The sequence below is a fragment of the Oncorhynchus mykiss genome, chromosome 25 (genome assembly GCF_057628025.1).
Source record: "Oncorhynchus mykiss isolate SJ-2025 chromosome 25, ASM5762802v1, whole genome shotgun sequence".
NCBI lineage: Eukaryota > Metazoa > Chordata > Actinopteri > Salmoniformes > Salmonidae > Oncorhynchus > Oncorhynchus mykiss.
Genome location: NC_143046.1, coordinates 64,550,106 through 64,574,154, shown reverse-complemented (window position 1 = coordinate 64,574,154; position 24,049 = coordinate 64,550,106). Strand labels below are relative to the sequence as shown.

The 24,049-nt window shown below is 42.4% G+C and overlaps 1 protein-coding gene across 1 annotated transcript in view; it reads right to left on the bottom strand.

Moving 5' to 3' along the window:
* LOC110505504 (ryanodine receptor 3) overlaps positions 1-24,049 on the bottom strand; it is a 160,970-nt gene that overhangs the window by 124,793 nt on the left and 12,128 nt on the right. The window contains exon 2 of the mRNA XM_090220746.1: positions 2,900-3,019. Coding sequence (XP_090076872.1) covers positions 2,900-3,019 — 120 coding nt within the window. The remainder of the gene's footprint in view (positions 1-2,899; positions 3,020-24,049) is intronic.

Here is a 24,049-nt window from a genome sequence, read left to right as displayed (position 1 = left end):
GCTGCAATGCTTTCATAGACCTATACAGCAGTGTTCTTTTTCCAAGTACAGTTGAAGTCGGAAGTTTACATACACCTTATCCAAATACATTTAAACTCAGTTTTTCACAATTCCTGACATTTAATCCTAGTAAAAATTCCCAGTCTTAGGTCAGTTCGGATCACCACTTTATTTTAAGAATGTGAAATGTCAGAATAATAGTAGAGAATTATTTATTTCAGCTTTTATTTATTTCATCACATTCCCAGTGGGTCAGACGTGTACATACTTTCAAATAGTATTTGGTAGCATTGCCTTTAAATTGTTTAACTTGGGTCAAACGTTTCGGGTAGCCTTCCACAAGCTTCCCACAATAAGTTGGGTGAATTTTGGTCCATTTCTGCTGACAGAGCTGGTGTAACTAAGTCAGGTTTATAGGCCTCCTTGCTCGCACACGCCTTTTCAGTTCTGCCCGCACATTTTCCATAGGTTTGAGGTCAGGGCTTTGTGATGGCCACTCCAATACCTTGACTTTGTTGTCCTTAAGCCATTTTTCCACAACTTTGGAAGTGTGTGCTTGGGGTCATTGTGCTTGGGGTCATTGTCCATTTGGAAGACCCATTTGCGACCAAGCTTTTACTTCCTGACTGATGTCTTGAGATGTTGCTTCAATATAGCCACATAATTTTCCTTCCTCAGGATGCCATCTATTTTGTGAAGTGCACCAGTCCCTCCTGCAGCAAAGCACCCCCTCAACATGATGCTGCCACCCTCACAACATGATGCTGCCACCCCCGTGCTTCACGGTTGGGATGGTGTTATTTGGCTTGCAAGCCTCCCCTTTTATCATCCAAACATAACTATGGTCATTATGGCCAAACAGTTCTATTTTTCTTTCATCAGACCAGAGGACATTTCTCCAAAAGTACGATCTTTGTCCCCATGTGCAGTTGCAAACCGTAGTCTGGCTTTTGTATGACGGTTTTGGAGCAGTGGCTTCTCCTTGCTGAGCGGCCTTTCAGATTATGTCAATATAGGACTCGTTTTACTGTGGATATAGATACGTTTGTACCCGTTTCCTCCAGCATCTTCACAAGGTCCTTTGCTGTTGCTCTGGGATTGATTTACACTTTTCGCACCAAAGTACGGTCATCTCTAGGAGACAGAACGGGTCTCCTTCCTGAGCGGTATGATGGCTGCGTGGTCCCATGGTGTTTATACTTGCGTACTATTGTCTGTACAGATGAACGTGGTACATTCAGGCATTTGTAAATTGCTCCCAAGGATGAACCAGACTTGTGGAGGTCTACAATATTTTTTTCTGAGGTCTTGGCTGATTTCTTTTGATTTTCCATTGATGTCAGTCAAAGAGGCACTGAGTTTGAAGGTAGGCCTTGAAATACATCCACAGGCACACCTACAATTGTCCCAAATGATGTCAATTAGCCTATCAGAAGTTTCTAAAGCCATGATGGAATTTTCCAAGCCATTTAAAGGCACAGTCACCTTACTGTATGTAAACTTCTGACCCACTGGAGTTGTGATTATAAGTGAAATATGAAACAAGTCATTTTCTTAATTTCACTTCACCAATTTGGACTATTTTGTGTATGTCTGTCTATTACTTGAAATCCAAATAAAAAACACATTTAAATTACATGCAACAAAATAGGAAAAACTTTTGCAAGGCACTGTACCTAGATCCTTTGATGTGAAAAATGTGGATTTTGTTTAAAACAAATGAAGCTTCACTCAATCCATCATTATATAACTTGCAGTAATTTTGCACTTAGTGGCACAAACCACACTGACAAAGTACCAGGCTGCATTACAGCTTTGAGCAATTATAGCAAACAACCACAGTTTGTTTATAAACTAGTCAAGCAAAACAGCATGGTGTAACTTCTCCAAATTGAGCATTATCATTAAACTGGAGGCCTGCTGAGAAGTACAATCAGGAAAAAAATTATACACGTAGAATCTAGACTGACAATTATACCAATAGTTATACCAATAACTTATCACAGGCATTTTGCTGATATCGTTCATTACAATAATGGGCCTATACTAGAGAAATGTAAAGTTTGAAATTAAATAAGTTTGCTAATATGGGTTTGTAAATGGGACAATTGATGGCTTCAACCATCAAACTAGTAGTAGGGTTGCTTAAATTATTACAAAAAAACAATGGTTTATCGTTTATCACATCAATTCAGGCAATGTATTGCTATATGGATTTTTGTCCATATCAGGCAGCTTTATGATGTGGTACAGTAAGCTGTTTCCATGTTGCTCTCAGTCTGTCCCTGGTTTATGAGTAGTGACTGGTTACGTGTGGTTACGTGTGTAGACCCTGGTAACGTAAAGACCCTGGTAACGTAAAGACCCTGGTAACGTAAAGACCCTGGTAATGTAAAGACCCTGGTAACGTAAAGACCCTGGTAACGTAAAGACCCTGGTAATGTAAAGACCCTGGTAACGTAAAGACCCTGGTAACGTAAAGACCCTGGTCATGTAAAGACCCTGGTAACGTAAAGACCCTGGTCATGTAAAGACCCTGGTAACGTAAAGACCCTGGTAACGTGAATATGTGCTTCCCATGCAGCTTTGCTGAGCCCTGGGATTCTCTCATCCCACTCAATGGACACTATGGAGAACACCTGAGAAGACCCCTCAAATACACCCTGTTTCAGAAGCGTATTATCTACACTCAACTGTATGAGAATCAGCCACTCTGGTGATGATACCACATTCAAAATGTTTGTTTCCGGTAGGAAATCCTGGATTATATCTTGGAGCTAGAGCCACTCTGAAATGCTGTCTAATTTTCTTTGCATAAGCTTTCAGTTTGAGAGAAACAAACAATGAATAATGTCACAGGCCTATTCCTCTTCACAGTATGTAGTCTCTCTGTGCCTACCTTTGCCTCTGACGTGGGTTCAAGGTAGCACAGTCGATTGCCGAGCCCCTCTGCTGTCAGGCAGAACTTGCGATTCTCCTTGTGGATGCAGGCGACACACTGGAGCACCACTTCATCATCCTGTCAAGACAACATTTTCAGAGTGAGAGGAGGAGAGAGAGGAAAACCACCACTACCCTCAACAGGAGCCCACCAACCACCTGTTAACACGGGGAGATTCTTCACTTCTCTTTGAATCTAGTGTGTAGTTATGACCTTTATGGAAACGGGAGATTCAACTCCCCAGACACTGGACAGGTAGATAGGGAAGGTCATGCACATTGTACTTAATTGTCGAACATTACAGTTCATGTCCTACTGGTTGAAGATTCAGGCTCCACCATATATTCTCAATTACCCAATATTCCAACAGCAAAATAGGTACCTTAAAATATCAGGGAAATAATTTTTTTCACCTTTATTTCACCTTCAACTTTATCATGGTAAACTGGTGAGGTAAGATTTCTAGTCTATTGCTTTTCAATGAGGTCATGGTGACACACCATGCAGAACAGGAGAACAGGATGACACAAATGCTGAAGAAAAGGACTACCTACCCTGAGGAGTTAAAATGGATGACTGACATATGTTTTCCTATGTAGGCTCTCTGTTTCTGGCTGTTCATTGGGAAGTCTTCTGCCAATGTGATCAAACAGAAAGTATCCGTCCGGGATTCCTTTAAGCCTGCCGAACATCCTTTGGGCTATTTACACTGTTTATATAGCACAAATGAGGCTGAAGTAATTGATTGGAGAGTTCAGGTTTAAAAGGAAATAATGATCTAGCTAAATGTCGAAATGTATGCTAAGGAGCATCATCAAGCATCTAGCTGTGTTTTGCTTTGGGCTGGATTTGCTCATGAGACAAGAGACTGATCCGTGTAATTTGCAAATAAATTCATTAAAAATCCTACAATGTGATTTTCTGGATTTTTTTCCCTCATTTTGTCTGTCATAATTGAAGTGTGCCTATGATGAAAATTACAGGCCTCTCTCATCTTTTTAAGTGGGAGAGCTTGCACAATTGACTAAATACTTTTTTGCCCCACTGTAGCATGCATTTTACTGAATAAATATATCATTTGGTTTTATTCATAGACCGATTTGGAGTCAGTACAGGTACTAATAACAGCTAATAATGTATTTTCACCAGAATCACCACATTCTAGTCATCAATATAGTTATTACAGCTATATGCAGGAAAACTGCAAATATCCACTATATCTAGTATAGCAATATCAATATTTTCTTGTTGGAAAACTATTTTGGGTTATTTCGGACTGTATATCATAATTGTATGAATGTTATACAACATAATCAATATCAGCATAAGAGCATATAAACATCCCTCGGCATTTGGTTAATGAACATCTCTGTTAGAGAATTACTGAGCAGTTTATGAATGATTAACAGGACGATTATTCACGCCTGTTTTACACTAGTTCTATTTACATAACAAATGGGAATCGCTCTAGAAATAAATTACAATGTTAAAAGGATGCGAGTCATTAAAGCTGTAAGCAAGTTCCATTTGTACTACAGTAATACTGCAGCGACCCTAACCACATCACTGTTGAATGTTCAGACTGTATCGTGTCATTATGCTAAAGTATACAGCTTACTGACAGAGCCCGCAATCTGAAAATAAATATAATCAAATGCCCTCGTTCTGAAAATGTTGTGATTACATTTACAAGACTCGCCGGCAGCGTAAACGGTGAAATTGATATTATTCTATCCCCAGCGTAACAGGCAGGCAGAATGGCTGATGTTGTTGCTAACTGTGCAGCCGTGGTAGCAGTCCAGAGCCGAGCGGTGCAGCAGCATTCATCCCTGTGTCGCTGTGTGTCTGAACATCAGTGTAAAAGGCAATGTGACAGGCCCCGAGGTCTTAAAAAACACTTCAGACATGTTTTCAAGTTGTCTATGTTCACATTGTAATAGCTGCCAGTGAGGAAATTATCAATCCATGCATGTTATGGCGCTACTGCCTACAATACCTTTTCCTATGCACTCTTTCCCCTTTCATGATATGTTTAAGCCTTGAGGACAATAATTATAGCAGAAAATATTGGTTTTGGACATATAATGGCCAATTCAACTACAGCATACAAAATAGTACAGCGGATGCTGAGGTAACCTTTACCTGACCCAGTCTGGTCATGGCTGACATCAACACCATCATCCCAGACACCCAGGACCCACTCCAATTCCCATACCACCCCAACAGATGACACAATCTCTATTGCACTCCACACTGCCCTTTTCCACCTGGACGAAAGGAACACCTACTTCAGGATACTGTTCATTGACTACAGCTCACCGTTCAACACCATAGTGCCCTCGAAGCTCATCAATAAGCTAAGGACACAAAGTAAACACCTCCCTCTGCAACTGGATCCTGTACTTCCTGATGGGCTGGCCCTAGGTGGTGAGGTTACGCAACAACACATCCTCCATGCTGATCCTCAGGGGTGTGTGCTCAATCCCCTCCTGTACTCCCTGTTTGTTCACCCACGATTGCGTGGCTGTGCACGACTTCAACACCATCATTAAGTTTGCCGACGACCCAACGGTGTTACTGTAGGCATGATTACCGACCACGAGACGGCATATAGGGAGGATGTCAGTGACCTGGCAGTGTGGTGCCAGGACCACAACCTCTCCTTCAACGTCAGTAAGACAAAGGAGCTGATCGTAGACTACAGGAAACGGAGGGCCGACAACATCCCTATTCCCATCGACAGGGTTGTAGTGGAGCGGGTTGAGAGCTTCAATTTCCTCTGTGTCCACATGATTATGGACCTATCATGGTCCAAACACACCAACATAGACGTGAAGAGGGTACGACAATGACTCTTCGCCAATCAGGAAGCTGAAAAGATTTAGCATGGGCCCTCAAATCCTCAAAAAGTTCTACAACTTCACCATTGAAAGAATTTTGACTGGCTGCATTACCGCTTGGTATGGAAACTGCTTGGCATCTGACAACAACGCGCCACACAGGGTAGTGCGTACAGCCAAGTACATCACTGAGGCCGAACTCACTGCCATCCAGGACTTCTATACCAGGCGGTGTCAAAGGAAGGCCCTAAAAATTGTCAAAGACTCCAGCCACCAAAGTCATAGACTGTTCTCTCTGCTAACGCAGGCAAGCGGTATAAGAGCACCAAGTCTGATCAAAAGGCTCCTGAACAGCTTCTACCCCCAAGCCATAAGACTGCTGAACAGTTAATCAAATGGCTACCCGGACTATTTGTATTGACCCTTTAAAACAAAATGTTTTGCACTTGCACTGGCTCTATGTGCACTGACTGGAATATACCCCCCCCCCCCCCCCCCACACACACACACACACACACACACACACACACACACACACACACACACACACTTTTAACCCTACCTTCATGTACATTACCTCAATCACATCAACACTCACGTACCCCTGCACATTGACTCTGTACCGGTATTCCTTGTACTGAACAAAAATATAAATGCAACAATTTCCAATATTTTAGAGTTACAGTTCATATAAGGAAATCAGTTAATTTTTAAAAAAATCACCCCCTTGGGATCCAGGATCACCCACTGGAGAGCCAGGCCCAGCCAATCAGTTTTACCCACATAAGGGCTTTATCACAGACCAAAGAGTATTTCTGTTTCATCAGCTGTCCAGGTGGCTGGTCTCAGACGATCCCGTAGGTGAAGAAGCCAGATGTAGAGGTCCTGGGCTGGCGTGGTTACACATGGTCTGCGGTTGTGAGGCCGGTTGGACATACTGCCAAATTTGCTCCTGGTCTCCTGGTTTATGGTAGAGAAATTAACATTAAATTCTCTGGCAACAGCTCTGGTGGACATTCCTGCAGTCAGCATGCAGATTGCATAATCCCTCAAAATTTGAGACCTCTGTGGCATTGTGTTGTGTGACAAAACAGCACATTTTAGAGTGGCCTTTTGTTGTCCCCAGCACAAGGTGGCGTGGCAGGTAGCCTTGTGGTTAGAGCATTAACTGATAGGGACAGTAACTGATAGGTTAATGGATCAAATCCCTGAGCTGCCTAGTTAAAAATCTGTCATTCTGCCCCTGAACAAGGTAGTAAACCCACTGTTCCCCGGTAGGCCGCCATTGTAAATAAGAATTTGTTCTTAACTGACTTGACTTAGTTAAATAAAGGTTAAATAAATACAAAAGGTGCACCTGTGTAATGATCATGTTATTGAAATCAGCTTCTTGATATGCCACTGTCAGGTGGATGGATTATATTGGCGAAGGAGAAATGCTCATTAACAGAGATGTAAACAAATTTGTGCACAAAATTTGAGAGAAATACCCTTTTTGTGCGTATGGAACATTTCTGGGATATTTTATGTCAGCTTTACATGTTGCCTTTATATTTTTGTTCAGTATATAGCCTTATTGTTATTATATATATACACTATTTCTTCTATTTCTGTGTGCAAATTTTCTTACTTTTCAACTCTGGGAAAGGGCTCGTAAGTAAGCATTTCATGGTCAAGTCTACACCTGTTGTATTCAGTGCATGTGACAAATAACATTAGATTTGATATGCTGCTGCAACTCACTATACCCCTGCACTATGGTGTGAATTACTGCCAGAAATCGGAATCAGATCATACAAACATGAAGAAAAAGATCAATTTAAAACATTATTTTCCTTTGTTATCAATTAAATTGATGTAAACAGCCTGCATGGCATATCAACACTTGGCCAGTGGCTACCATTGTATATGCAATCACTTTCCAGTCTCCACACTTAGACTGGGGGAGCTGTGATTTGGGCCATACGAGGCCACCATTGTATATGCAATCACTCTCCAGCCTCCACACTGAGACTGAGGGGAGCTGTGATTTGGGCCATACGAGGCCACCATTGTATATGCAGTCACTCTCCAGTCTCCACACTGAGACTGGGGGAGCTGTGATTTGGGCCAGACGAGACCACCATTGATTTGTGTCATACTGTATTTTGCCGTCAGGCGGCCCTCGTCAATCAGAGCGGTTCCCTCTCCACTCCTATCACAGCTCTGGCTGGCCCTGGCTCTGTCTTGTCCTCGTGTCTGGCAACCCCACACCCCTCTCTGTCTACCTCGTCTCTCAACCCTGTCTCAGAGCAGAATTATGTATCACACGTGCTAGGTAAGGCCCACACACTCACTGACCTCCCATCTCACCTGACCAACACAGGGTGTGAGGTAGCTGCCTACAATGGCTGGGAGGGAAAGAGTCAGCTTGGGACGATTCAATTTACACTGACTGATCTGACTTGCATATACGCAGTACAATGTCACCTGCATTTTTGATAAGGTCATTCCTAAATAGAGCACTATATAAACAACATAAGTCATGAATCATCACTATACATGATCAAAAGTATGTGGACACCTGCTCATCGAACATCTCATATTCCCTCTATGACAGCCTCCACTCTTCTGAGAAGGTTTTCCATTAGATGACGCACCATTGCTGTGGGGACTTGCTTCCATTCAGCCACAAGAGAATTAGTGAGGTCAGGCACTGATGTTGGGCGATGAGCCCTGGCTCGCAGTCGGCTTTACAATTCTTCACAAAAGTGTTTGATTGGGTTGAGGTCAGGGCACTGTGCAGGCCAGTCAAGTTCTTCCACACCGATCTCAAACTACCATTTCTGTATGGGCCTCTTGTGCCCTGGGGCAATGTCATGCTGAAACAGGAAAGGGCCTTCCCCAAAGTTGGAAACACAGAATCATCTAGAATGTCATTGTATGCTGTAGCGTTATAATTTCCCTTCACTGGAACTAAGGCGCTTAGCCCGACCCATGAAAAACTGCCCCAGACCATTATTCCTCGTACACCAAACTTTAGAGTTGGCACTATGCATTGGGGCAGGCAGTGTTCTCCTGGCATCCTCCAAACCCATACTCGACCGTTGGACTGCCAGATGGTGAAGCGTGATTCATCACTACAGAGAATGCGTTTCCACTGCTCCAGAGTCCAAGCTTTACACCACTCCAGCCTCCACCACCCTGATTTGCTATAGTCACTGTAGCCCTATGTACTGAAATTACTTGATATTTCTGTACAGTAACAGTGAAGCACATCCCAAATCTCCCTGAACATGCTGCAGACTAAATCACTTTGTACCCGTTCTGTGAATACTGACACTGCACAGTCAAGACTGAGGTGACAGACTGAGGCTTGATGTGATAAACTGGTGACAAGTTTCTTAATCACCTCCTCCATGATCAATTCACAGGTACACTGCCTTGCGAAAGTATTCGGCCCCCTTGAACTTTGCGACCTTTTGCCACATTTCAGGCTTCAAACATAAAGATATAAAAATGTATTTTTTTGTGAAGAATCAACAACAAGTGGGACACAATCATGAAGTGGAAAGATATTTATTGGATATTTCAAACTTTTTTAACAAATCAAAAACTGAAAAATTGGGCGTGCAAAATTATTCAGCCCCTTTACTTTCAGTGCAGCAAACTCTCTCCAGAAGTTCAGTGAAGATCTCTGAATGATCCAATGTTGACCTAAATGACTAATGATGATAAATACAATCCACCTGTGTGTAATCAAGTCTCCGTATAAATGCACCTGCACTGTGATAGTCTCAGAGGTCCGTTAAAAGCGCAGAGAGCATCATGAAGAACAAGGAACACACCAGGCAGGTCCGAGATACTGTTGTGAAGAAGTGTAAAGACGGATTTGGATACAAAAAGATTTCCCAAGCTTTAAACATCCCAAGGAGCACTGTGCAAGCGATAATATTGAAATGGAAGGAGTATCAGACCACTGCAAATCTACCAAGACCTGGCCGTCCCTCTAAACTTTCAGCTCATACAAGGAGAAGACTGATCAGAGATGCAGCCAAGAGGCCCATGGTCACTCTGGATGAACTGCAGAGATCTACAGCTGAGGTGGGAGACTCTGTCCATAGGACAACAATCAGTCGTATATTGCACAAATCTGGCCTTTATGGAAGAGTGGCAAGAAGAAAGCCATTTCTTAAAGAAATCCATAAAAAGTGTCGTTTAAAGTTTGCCACAAGCCACCTGGGAGACACACCAAACATGTGGAAGAAGGTGCTCTGGTCAGATGAAACCAAAATTGAACTTTTTGGCAACAATGCAAAACGTTATGTTTGGCGTAAAAGCAACACAGCTCATCACCCTGAAGACACCATCCCCACTGTCAAACATGGTGGTGGCAGCATCATGGTTTGGGCCTGCTTTTCTTCAGCAGGGACAGGGAAGATGGTTAAAATTGATGGGAAGATGGATGGAGCCAAATACAGGACCATTCTGGAAGAAAACCTGATGGAGTCTGCAAAAGACCTGAGACTGGGACGGAGATTTGTCTTCCAACAAGACAATGATCCAAAACATAAAGCAAAATCTACAATGGAATGGTTCAAAAATAAACATATCCAGGTGTTAGAATGGCCAAGTCAAAGTCCAGACCTGAATCCAATCGAGAATCTGTGGAAAGAACTGAAAACTGCTGTTCACAAATGCTCTCCATCCAACCTCACTGAGCTCGAGCTGTTTTGCAAGGAGGAATGGGAAAAAATGTCAGTCTCTCGATGTGCAAAACTGATAGAGACATACCCCAAGCGACTTACAGCTGTAATCGCAGCAAAAGGTGGCGCTACAAAGTATTAACTTAAGGGGGCTGAATAATTTTGCACGCCCAATTTTTCAGTTTTTGATTTGTTAAAAAAGTTTGAAATATCCAATAAATGTCGTTCCACTTCATGATTGTGTCCCACTTGTTGTTCATTCTTCACAAAAAAATACAGTTTTATATCTTTATGTTTGAAGCCTGAAATGTGGCAAAAGGTCGCAAAGTTCAAGGGGGCCGAATACTTTCGCAAGGCACTGTACTTTCACTTCGCCAGATGTCATTTTCTCACATTTTCTTTGTACCTAGAAGCCTAGCACACAAGGCTACAGCAGAGGGCTGAGGGAACAAGGTGTTATGGACCAGGTGGATTTTACCATGCCTCAATCACAGCAGAATTAGAGGAAATCAGGTCCTACTATCAAACTCACTGTTTAAAACTTTATTTTATTAAATCTCCTCCTGAGAGTTACTTCACTACTGAACTAGTGCACTGTTCAGACTTGGCCTAGCCAATATATTCACTACCATAGTCTCATCCAATGCTGGTAGAATGACAGTCAGAGGAAACTATACCATTTGAATATGCAAAGTATCAGGGGGAACTGTTCAGAGATTCAACAGAAATTTTCCCGAGAGGCGTCAGAGATGTGAGCGTTTGATTTGTAGTTTGAAAAGAGGTCAGTACTTCAGAGGGTAACACCTCACCACACTGACTAGGGTTGTAACAGGAACTCTGCAGGCCTACATACGGAACTCTGCAGGCTCTGCGGTGAGGAATACTTAGACAATGTACTGTATAGAGGTCGACCGATTAATCAGGGCCGATTTCAAGTTGTCATAGCAATCGGTAATTGGTATTTTTGGACACCGATTTGCCCACCCCAATTATTTTTTTTAAACCTTTATTTAACTAGGCAAGTCAGTTAAGAACACATTCTTATTTTCAATGACGGCCTAGGAATGGTGTGTTAACTGCCTTGTTCAGGGGCAGAATGACAGATTTTTACCTTGTCAGCTCTGGGATTAGTTTTTGCAACCTTCCAACGCTCTAACCGCCTGCCTTACATTGCACTCCGAGGAGCCTGCGTGGCAGGCTGACTACCTGTTACGCGAGGGCATCAAGAAGCCAAGGTAAGGTGCGACCTAGCATTAAACGTATCCTATAAAAAAACAAATCAATCTTAACATAGTCACTAGTTAACTACACATGGTTGATGATATTACTAGTTTATCTAGCGTGTCCTGCATTGCAAATAATCGATGCGGTGCCTGTTAATTTCCCATTGAATCAAAGCCTGACAAATGGGTGATGATTTAACAAGCGCATTTGCGAAAAAAGCACTGGCGTTGCACCAATGTACCGAACCATAAACATCAATGCCTTTCTTTAAAATCGATACACAAGTTGTCACGGCTGGCTGAAGGACTGGACCAAGGTGCAGCATGGTAAGCTTTACAAATGACGCCAACAAAACAAAGAACAAAACCGTGACGCTTTGGGCTATGTGCCCTGAACAAAGTCAAAATGAACCTCCCACAAAACAGGTGGGGGAAAAGGGTACCTAAGTATGGTTGTCAATCAGAGACAACGATAGACAGCTGTCCCTGATTGAGAACCATAACAGGCCAAGACATAGAAATACAAAACATAGAAAAAATGACATAGAATGCCCACCCTAGTCACACCCTGGCCTAACCAAAATAGAGAATAAAAAGCCTATATGGCCAGGGCGTGACACAAGTATATATTTTTAAACCTACATATTTAGTTAACATTGCCTGCGAACATTAATTTCTTATAACTAGGGAAATTGTGTCACTTCTCTTGCATTCCTTGCAAGCAATCAGGGTATATACAGTGGGGCAAAAAAGTTTTTAGTCAGCCACCAATTGTGCAAGTTCTCCCACTTAAAAAGATGAGAGGCCTGTAATTTTCATCATAGGTACACCTCAAATATGACAGACAAAATGAGAAAAAAAGTCCAGAAAATCACATTGTAGGATTTTTTATGAATTTATTTGTAAATTATGGTGGAAAATAAGTATTTGGTCACCTACAAACAAGCAAGATTTCTGGCTCTCACAGACCTGTAACTTCTTCTTTAAGAGGCTCCTCTGTCCTCCACTCATTACCTGTATTAATGGCACCTGTTTGAATTTGTTATCAGTATAAAAGACACCTGTCCACAACCTCAAACAGTCACACTCCAAACTCCACTATGGCCAAGACCAAAGAGATGTCAAAGGACACCAGAAACAAAATTGTAGACCTGCACCAAACTGGGAAGACTGAATCTGCAATAGGTAAGCAGCTTTGTTTGAAGAAATCAACTGTGGGAGCAATTATTAGGAAATGGAAGACATACAAGATCACTGATAATTTCCCTCGATCTGGTGCTCCACGCAAGATCTCACCCCGTGGGTTCAAAATGATCACAAGAACGGTGAGCAAAAATCCCAGAACCACACGGAGGGACCTAGTGAATGACCTGCAGAGAGCTGGGACCAAAGTAACAAAGCCTACCATCAGTAACACACTACGCCGCCAGGGACTCAAGTCCTGCAGTGCCAGACGTGTCCCCCCTGCTTAAGTCAGTACATGTCCAGGCCCGTCTGAAGTTTGTTAGAGAGTATTTGGATGATCCAGAAGAAGATTGGGAGAATGTCATATGGTCAGATGAAACCAAAATATAACTTTTTGGTAAAAACTCAACTCATTGTGTTTGGAGGACAAAGAAGGCTGAGTTGCATCCAAAGAACACCATACCTACTGTGAAGCATGGGGGTGGAAACATCATGCTTTGGGGCTGTTTTTCTGCAAAGGGACCAGGACGACTGATCCGTGTAAAGGAAAGAATGAATGGGGCCATGTATTGTGAGATTTTGAGTGAAAACCTCCTTCCATCAGCAAGGGCATTGAAGATGAAACGTGGCTGGGTCTTTCAGCATGACAATGATCCCAAACACACCGCCCGGGCAACGAAGGAGTGGCTTCGTAAGAAGCATTTCAAGGTCCTGGAGTCAGGTTTCAAGATCCTGGAGTCTCCAGATCTCAACCCCATAGAAAATCTTTGGAGGGAGTTGAAAGTCTGTGTTGCCCAGCAACAGCCCCTAAACATCACTGCTCTAGAGGAGATCTGCATGGAGGAATGGGCCAAAATACCAGCAACAGTGTGTGAAAACCTTGTGAAGACTTACAGAAAACGTTTGACCTCTGTCATTGCCAACAAAAGGTATATAACAAAGTATTGAGATAAACTTTTGTTATTGACCAAATACTTATTTTCCACCGTAATTTGCAAATAAATTCATAAAAAATCCTACAATGTGATTTTCTGGGAGGAAAAAATCATTTTGTCTGTCATAGTTGAAGTGTACCTATGATAAATTACAGGCCTCTCATCTTTTTAAGTGGGAGAACTTGCACAATTGGTGGCTGACTAAATACTTTTTTGCCCCACTGTATATAGTTTGGGCCGCCTGGCTCATTGCGAACTGTGTGAAGTCCATTTATTCCTAACAAAGGTCGTAATTAATTTGCCAGAATTGTACATAATTATGACAGAACATTGAAGGTTGTGCAATGTAACAGCAATATTTAGACTTAGGGATGACACCCGTTAGATAAAATATGTAACGGTTCGGTATTTCACTGAAAAAATAAACGTTTTGTTTTCGAAATGATAGTTTCTGGATTCTACCATATTAATGACCAAAGGCTAGTATTTCTGTGTGTTATTATGTTATAATTAAGTCTATGATTTGATATTTGATAGAGCAGTCTGACTGAGCGATGGTAGGCAGCAGCAGGCTCGTAAGCATTCATTCAAACAGCACTTTCATGCGTTTGCCAGCGGCTCTTTGCAATTCTTCAAGTATTGCGCTGTTTATGACTTTAAGCCTATAATTCCTATAATAACTACAACCTAAAACTTCTTACCTGGGAATATTGAAGACTCATGTTAAAAGGAACCACCAGCTTTCATATGTTCTCATGTTCTGAGCAAGGAACTTAAACGTTAGCTTTTTTACAAGGCACATATTGCACTTTTACTTTCTTCTCCAACACTTTGTTTTTGCATTATTTAAACCAAATTGAACATGTTTCATTATTTATTTGAGGCTAAATTGATATTATTGATGTATTATATTAAGTTAAAATAAGTGTTAATTCAGTATTGTTGTAATTGTCATTATTACAAATGTAAAAAAATGTAAATTGTCCGATTAATCGGTATCAGCTTTAATTGTTATCAGTGTTGAAAAATCTTAAAATCGGTCGTCCTCTAATAGAGTACATTATTTATAGGTATTTATGCAGGCTACTCAAAACAAAGCAAACAGAGAAGAGACTAAACGTATCTAGCTAACAACCACAATGCAGGAGGAAAACAATAGACCTTTCCCCCAATAAGAAATGGCACATAGTGTTACCCTTCAGCTAGTATTACTGGCTTGCACTATACTACACCACAATCTATCCACAGGAAGAGTATCTATTTTCATCAACCATATGTCAAACTCAATTTAGAACTTAGTAATACTTTTTTAGCAGTGGGGCTAGAATGATAAACATTACACAAGAAGAGTCAAATACTTCATGTCCTAACAACCTGGCAAGCAATGTTTGTGTGGTAACTTGAAGAGGGTCCCTCCCTGAATCCATCAACCATGGACTGCATGGCTTGTATAAAGTCTGGTCATATAATATGGCTGCCGGCCCACCATCCCTTACAGTGTCACTAACTTGTCACCTTAAAATGATGTAAATCTTGCTTTCTATTTTGACTCCAGCTACTCAGTCAGTTGTGTATATAAGCCATGCAGATCCCTCGAACAAGTGAGTGTGTTTGCGAAAGAGGTGGTGAGTGAACTTGGCCCCTATTTAATAAAATAAGATTTACTGTTGTAAAGCTTGCCATCGAGTGAAAGATGTCCAGTACAGAAGTCGTAAACTCTAGCCTCCAGCCCCCACTGCAGCAGCACTCCCTATTTGAGGAAGGCTTTTTCAGTCTCTCCTAGCTTGATCCCGGGCCAAGGAATCTGGTGAATTGATGGCAAAGTGATCCGACAGGAACACAGAGGAGTCATCTGGTCTATCTAGAGAGTCAGAGGTAGTAAGCGGCACTTCCCAGGGGGAGCAACCTGACCCAGAGGCACTCCGTCACACAGTCAACTGGCCTGCCCATTCCCTGGTACCCTCCATACCCTGTACCCCTCATCCTGCAGGGCTGTGGGCAGCAACACAGCCCCATCCGCACCACACACAGCCAGCCATGGAGGGTCCACGCCACTCAACAGTGCAGGGGGCTGGTTCTCCTGCAGAGTGTTTGGATAGTTACACACAGATAGTTACACCTGGCCAGGCACCGTATAACAAAATAAAGCTGTGGGACAAGTTCATGGGTGGTTTCATTCCCCTCTATGCTACTGTTTCTGGAAGAAGTCTGTACAGACAACACTAGGTGTTCACCAGGCCCATTGCCCTCCTCTAGTCAGTAACCGTAGAGCTCCTCCTCAGCTCCTGAGGTATACGTGCTGTAGGTAGGCCTCAGAGGAATGGTGCACAGGGTCCCTCCATCTGTTTTGCAAGACAGATGATATATGGAATGACAGAGAAAATATACACACTTAATACAGTCATTTAACTATTCCTGTAAGTGTTTACACCTTTAGGGCTCAGCCCCCAACATGGTTCAGATATAATACCCCCATATCTCTGGCGAGTTAATGTCAGGGAGGGTGATAAGTGTTTTCAAATTAGATCACTTTTAGGGAGAAAAATGATTGTCACCCTTCCAAATCAAATGTTATTTGTCACATACACATGGTTAGCAGATGTTAATACGAGTGTAGCGAAATGCTTCCTCCATTCCTTCCTCAGTTCCTCCCTCCTTGCCACCCGTATCAAAGTCGTCCGTTACTGTAAGTTCATTGCAGAACATTCCTGGTGAAATACAAAGTTCTCTCTGGCTGTATGAGTTTGTGTTGGAATGATTCATGGACTAGCTGTTTCCCTCTCTTGGCGTGACTCAGACCGAGAGAGAGTGAGTGCCATGTTGGAGTGGAGAAGCGAGCAGAGTGCTTTGTTCCTGTGAGTGTGCTGTTCTGTTCTGTTGCTGCTGGGGGGGGGGGGGAGTGCTAATGCGGGGTCTAGAGGCAACCGGCAGAACAAGCTGCCTGCCAGCACCACACAGTCCACCGCTGCATTCCATTCCTTCTCCCGAGAGTGACACCCAAAATTCATCTCAACATCCATTAAACATTTCAGCCTGCTCTAAACAGGTTGCTTACGGCACTGAATATGACAGCTTTACAGAGCGCTACAGTAGCATAAACTCTGGACTGCAATATGTAGGGTACAGAGCCATTCCATGTATCCTTTTTCATGTGTAGCCTACTATTTCTCTACAGACCTTCCAATACTACTGTTCAATAGTAGTACTAGTGACTATTTTACACTAGGTTAACCTGTGGTCGTGTAACGTTCTAACCATGTTGGAAAAGCCCCGGGTGGATCTCCACCTGTCTGAGACAGAGAATTCTGGTCCACATCAGGCTGTGGGTGATTTCATTCAGTCTAATCACCACAATACAGCTGTGCATTGCAACACCATTCGGTGCTATTCTAATCTATCTACACCATCGGACAGGAATGGTTCTCATCAAATTAGTCACGGAAATCACAATGCACAATCAGTGTAGGCTTATACGATTGCTCCATAATTGGAGCAGTTTATTGGCAGTGCTCCTATTGTTCATCATTTGAGAAAGTTTTAACAAAACTCTTTACAACTCTGCTTTACAGTTGCCCTGCAAACAGATCGAAGGCTCCCTTCCCATTTTATGAAGTATCGAGTGAGACAGAGAGTGAGAACTATAACCGTTTTCATTGCACTTTGCAGCAGTGCTCCCCCCGGCATCAACTTAATGTGAAAGGCTAAGTAAGCACTTTCATCACTCTCACTGTAAGGGCTTTTCACCTCAGCTGAGGCAACCTGTGTTCAAACTTTAGATTGAAAATCCAGTCATTAGCCGCTCTCAATGCTTTGAGATAAATGACAAAAAAAATTGGTTACACTATATAAGAAGCAGTCTATTTCCCTCTGGCATGCTTGGTTTACGAGGGTATATGACATTGTGATGAGATGGGGCCAGTTTGTGACAGAGCCATACCTGGGCTGTGCTGCACCAAGGACCGTTCACTTTCTTTTCTTCCCTTCCACATACTGTACCAGGCAGGCTCGTTTATCAGTGGAGTGGAAACACTCTGAAAATACACTGCTGTGTCTGCCATCTGACGAGCAGGAGATTTACTAGGAGAAAGTGTTGCAAAAGTCCAATGGAAGGGGAATACAAACAGGTACATTTGTACCCTTCTTATAGCCTCGTTTTGTGAGGTGCTGCTTTAGGTTAACCACAGGCTGTCCGGGGGTTGGAATCATTTCGTTCTGAACAGAAGCACCATTTTTCTTACAACCAGAACAACTGGTTCAACCCCCCCAAAAAACTACTAGTTTATTGTGTTCCTTTCTGTTTCTTTTTAACCTGTGAAATCAACCGCTTTTTACATTTAGCTCAATAAATTACTTAGACCAGGCAAACTATACTATATGACCAAAATGATGTGGACATGTGCTTGTCAAACATCTAATTCCAAAATCATGTGTATTAATGTGGAGTTGGTCCCCCCTTTGCTGCTATAACAGCCTCCACTCTTCTGGGAAGGGTGTCCACTAGATGTTGGAACATTGCTGCAGGGACTTGCTTCCATTCAGCCACAAGAGCATTAGTGAGGTCAGGCACTGATGTTGGGCAATTAGACCTGGCACGCAGTCTGTGTTCCAATTCACCCCAAAGGTGTTTGATGGGGTTGAGGTCAGGACTCTGTGCAGACTAGTCAAGTTCTTCCACACCAATCTTGTCATGCTGAAATAGGAATGGGCCTTCCCCAAACTGTTGCCACAAAGTTGGAAGCACAGAATTTTCTAGAATGTCATTGTACGCTGTAGCATTAAGATTTCCCTTCACTGGAACTGAGGGGCCTAGCCCGAACCATGATAAACTGCCCCAGACCATTATTCATCCTGCACCAAACTTTACAGTTGGCATTATGCATTGGGGTAGGCATCGTTCTCCTAGCACCCTTCGAACCCAGATTTGTCCGCCAGAAGGTAAAGCGTGATTCATCACTCCAGAAAATTAGCTTTGACCTCTCCAGAGTCCATCTGACGCTTTGCATTGTTCATGGTGATCTTAAACTTGTGTCTGGCTGCTCGGCCATGGAATCCCATTTCATGAAGCTCCCAATGAACAGTTATTGTGCTGAAGTTGCTTGAAAATTCTGTGCAACTTCCAGCAAGCGTTTATTGTGAACACTGAGGCTATACCTGCTTTAAATTAGTTTTAACAGGGGTCAAGTAGGCTACTGTGGCTATTTGATCATAATGTAGGCCTACTAGAGTGGCCTACCATCCAAAACCATGGAGAAAATGCATCCCATCACATCCTATCATTAAGCCTACAGTAGCAGCCAACGTGTGGCTGCAACGAGGAGGCTTGAAGCGCTGAGCATCTTGTTATGACATGCATTATCTGAATATAGTCCACAGAATTATATCTCAGAGGAGCGGCTTCTATGGACAAACTTTGAATGTCCTTTGAGCTAGCTAGCTAACAAGCTTGTGTGTGCAGACCTGAATTAAAAACACACATGGCCTTTTGGTTGTTAATAAATAAATGTGAAAACTATTGTATTCTTAACTAGCATTAAAAAAGTAAATCCATTCTTCTCTAGCTAATTAAAAATCTCTCTTCCTATCTTCTGAATCAAGCTTGTAACATCAGTACAGTAGCCTATACTTCGGAGGTGGGAGAAGTAGGTAGCCTAAACATGAACACTCACACGCAAAGATTTTCTAATTGTAGGCAGACTCTGGAATAAGGTTCTGAGTGACAGAGTGAGGGCTTTGCATAAGCACTTTGTTGCGTTTTGTTGTGGGACTAGAAAAATAATTACTGGAACGTAAAATAACATTATTAACCGATTCCCATGCTTTTATAATAACGGTTCAGTTCAGTACGCATCACTTTTGTTCCAGATTCCTTTTCTGTTCCTTAAAACATTTAGTTATTTTCCAGTTCTGTTCACTGAACCGGTTCCAACCCCTGAAGCTGTCAAAACTAGAAAATCCAACATTTGAAGTTACTGGTATCCCACTGTTACTTCAAAGAGCCAACCTGAGAGAGCTGTTACTTTTCCCACTAACAGCAATAGTATAACGTTGATCCTCCTCGCTGCTTACCGCATCCATCATCTTTGACATCAAAAGGACTTTGCCTCTTAAACAATATCGATCAATACCTTACAGTAAATCACATTACTTTACAAAAATGTTCCATGCTTCATAAAACATCAAAAGCTCCCATATGAAAAAATACTATAATATTCACTGTAGTGCTTTTGCAAAGTTTTTACTGTAGTATTCACTTTAGTTTGTACAGTGAATACTCTATGTTGTGGACATTACTGTCATATTTACTACAGTGTTTTTGTAGATAATTCTATAGTAAGTACTACACATGATCGATGGTACTACAGTGTGTAGTATAGTATTCTACAGCATTTCTGTAAGTACTGTAGTAATGTATACTAAACTGTAGTACTTTTTCATGTGGGCTACCAGAACAAATGTTTTTGTTGTCACAGTTAAGACACTACCATCCAAGTTGCAACCCAACGCAGCCTGTTATTTTAACATTAGGGATGGGTTGGTCTTTACTGCATTTCGGTCACAGCCATGTCAGCCTCCTATAGAATACCACTCAGCTTCAGCGCTGCCTGCATGCATGTAGCTGACTCATTAAGGTTACTTTCTCCGATAGATGTCCAACCCAATAACCATCATGGAGTGGGAGTGGGTTCATCATGCGACCGTGTCCCACCCTCAGGGAGGCTGAGATCCCAGAATCCCACTGGTTTACATGGAACTCTAGAAGCCCACTAATTGGCCCTAGCTATGCTGCTCAGCCTCAGCTAGGCTGGTCCCCAGACTGCCACAGAGTTAACAGGATTACTCATTCATGCCTCCCACCAGAAAAAGGATGCTGAAGAACAGGCAGGTTCATACTATTTAGCCTGCCACATGTCTATGCAGATAACCCTTTGGACCTTCGGGTAAATACCGACAGCACTGTTGTACATCTACTGTCAGTGTTTGAATTTCAATGTCGGTAATTTTAGTGACAGTACTAAGCCATGGTAGTAAACAGATGATGGCTATTGAATTCTAGGTCCTGACCGCAATTGAATCCAGCAAGGGAATATTCCAAGTACTTATCCCCTCCTTGAATAGAGAGGTGGGAACCCTGACAGAGAGGGTAGGCACTGAGAACTAGACCTAATTTCCCACTTTGTCAAACACAATTTGAGGGCCCGGGATTGACGGCTCTGCCCAGGCCAATGGTGCTGCACTCAAACCCTCCGAGTCAGATGGAAAGAGAGGAGAAAGGGGTGGAGAAAGAGAGTTTGACAGCCAAATTCACAGATATAATGTGAAGAATCGCAGAGTAATAAAAAACGAGTATAAAAAAAAGAAAGCGAAATAAAGATGTCTCATCTGGGCGCAATTTAACAATGTTTTATAAGACTACAACCTCTTACGGTGCGATTTGTTGTTTTTGCAGGTCTAATTTCCATGCAAAAGCACATAAAGATCTGAAAGAGGGAATCTGTGCCGTCAGCTCTTTCGGCTAATGTCCCAGTAACACTTCAAGCTTCCAGCTTGGCCTGAGCTCCGCTGTGGGTTAATGAGGAGAAACACAGGCAGTTGAGATAGAAATCCTACCCAATCAAGAGAGAAGAAGCCTTACACCATCCCTATACCACAGAGTTGAGCAACAGTTGTAAAAGTTTCCTCTCTATCTCCGCAGTACATTGATTCTCTCAAGACTCAAGGAAGTTACTTGCTAAGCAGGTGTAAGGCAGTGGGTCGTAATCACACTCTTGTCATTGAAAAGTGCCAGGTTGTAAAGAATAGAGAGAGCGGGCCCTGATAAGGTAAATGGGGAGGTTCAAATATGTCAAAGCTCATCAGTGTGCCGGCTGTATATCCCTCCCCACTGCTCTCAGCACTTCCTGGTCTGTCTCCTTCTTGCTGCCCTAGCAGAAACACACATCATTGACTCTGCTACAACAATGTCCAATAAGAGGCAAATATATCTTAGTCTACGCTGGTGCTGGAAAGCAGAAGCAGAGGTTGTTAAAATGGCAAGAATCTTTTATGGAGGTGGGAAATAACCCTTGTCGTCAATACCGGTCATAGGCTCAGAGGTTGACATCAGCCGGGAGAGAGAAAAAAATGTTCTCTCAACACAGCAATTATCGTAGTTCAAGAGACCTCAAGAGCTGTGCAGCAGAAATGCTGCAGATACTGTATCTCAATTAAACAGTGAGATTAAGGGTAGGGTTCAGTAAAGTGCAGTAGTACTGTACCTTGCCCATTGTGTGACAAGGTGTGATTACACCAGCAAGAGACCAGACATGTTTTAGAGACTGAACTATAGATTTGGGGCTCTAAAATAGCACTCGACTGGGGCCTGGGCAATGCAAGGCTGAGTAAACTACCCTTACAAAAAAACTACACTACAGGTAAAAAGTTTTAGAACAACTACTCATTCAAGGGTTTTTCTTTATTTGTACTATTTTCTACATTGTAGAATAATAGTGAAGACATCAAAACTATGAAATAACAAATGTAGAATCATGTAATAGCCACCCTTTGCCAGTTTCGTGAGGTAGTCACCTGGAATGCATTTCAATTAACAGGTGTGCCTTGTTAAAAGTTCATTTGTGGAAGTTCTTTCCTTCTTAATGCGTTTGAGTCAATCAGTTGTGTTGTGACAAGGTAGGGGTGGTATACAGAAGATAGCCCTATTTGGTAAAAGACCAAGTCCATATTATGGCAAGAACATCTCAAATTAGCAAAGAGAAACGACAGTCCATCGTTATTTTAATACATGAAGGTCAGTCAATAAAGAAAATGTCAATAACTTTTAAAGTTTCTTCAAGTGCAGTCGCAAAACCCATCAAGCGCTATTGATGAAACTGGCTCTCATGAGGACCGCCACAGGAAAGGAAGACCCAGAGTACCTTTGATGCAGAGGATAAGTTCATTAGAGTTACCAGCCTCAGAAATTGCAGCCCAAATAAATGTTTCACACATCTCAAAATCAACTGTTCAAAGGAGACTGTGTGAATCAGACCTTCATGGTCGAATTCAAGGCACACTTAACCAGCATTGCTACCACAGAATTCTGCAGCGATACGCCATCCCATCTGGTTTGCGCTTAGTAGGCCTATCATTTGTTTTTCAACAGGACAATGACCAACACATCTCCAGGCTGTCTGAGGGCTATTTGACCAAGAAGGAGAGAGATGGAGTGCTGCATCAGATAACCTGGCCTCCACAATCACCCAACCTCAACCCAATTGAGATGCTTTGGGATGAGATGGACCGCAGAGTGAAGGAAAAACGGCCAACAAGTGCTCAGCATTTGTGGGAACTCCTTCAAGACTGTTGGATAAGCATTCCAGGTGAAGCTGGTTGAGAGAATGCCAAGTGTGCAAAGCTGTTACTTTGAAGAACTTGTTTAACACTTTTTTGGTTACTACATGATTCCATGTGTTATTTCATAGTGTTATTTCATAGCTTTGATGTCACTATTATTTTACAATGTAGAAAATAGTAAAAATAAAGAAAAATCCTTGAATGTGGTGTCCAAACTTTTGACTGGTACTGTATGTGGAAGCATTGCTAATGCAACATGTTTTACATGTTAGGAGAATAACACTATTTCACCACCACATGATTTTTTTGCACGTGGATTTTCGTACATGTGAAACTGTAAATTTGATGTTCACATGCGAATTTGACAGTTGAATTTCTGTGAGGGTAAGTAAGCATCACAAACAACAGATACTAAATGTTCTTCTAAAAGCCTTATTAAGAGCACAGTGGGGAGTTGGGTACCGCAGCACATTAGGCATCATTATCGCACAAATACCAGAGGTCCTGCTTATGTAGGAGGGAATGATTCAGAAATACAGCCAAGCATACAAAGTGGTATAATTACTTTTATTTCTGTGCTATAATAGAAAACACTCACATTGTTTCTGTGGAAACCGGGACAGTTTTTAAATGTCATGAGTGCAGTTTGGGGTTGCTCAGATGGTGGAGGATAATGCGCTGCTAGAAAAGCCCTGCTAGAAAAGTCCTGCATAACCGTGCACACTGCAAAACATTATTGAGAAATGTTCTGTGTATAAGGCCTGCTGATGTAAGGGGGGGGGTCAAAACAGGGTGGGTAGTGTCGGTCAGCACTGATAACGTGAGTTTTAGAACCGCCCCTCGTTCACTCCATCTTCCCGAGTGACAAGTCAGTCAGCCCACTAAACTCAGAGCAAGATCGGAACTGTAT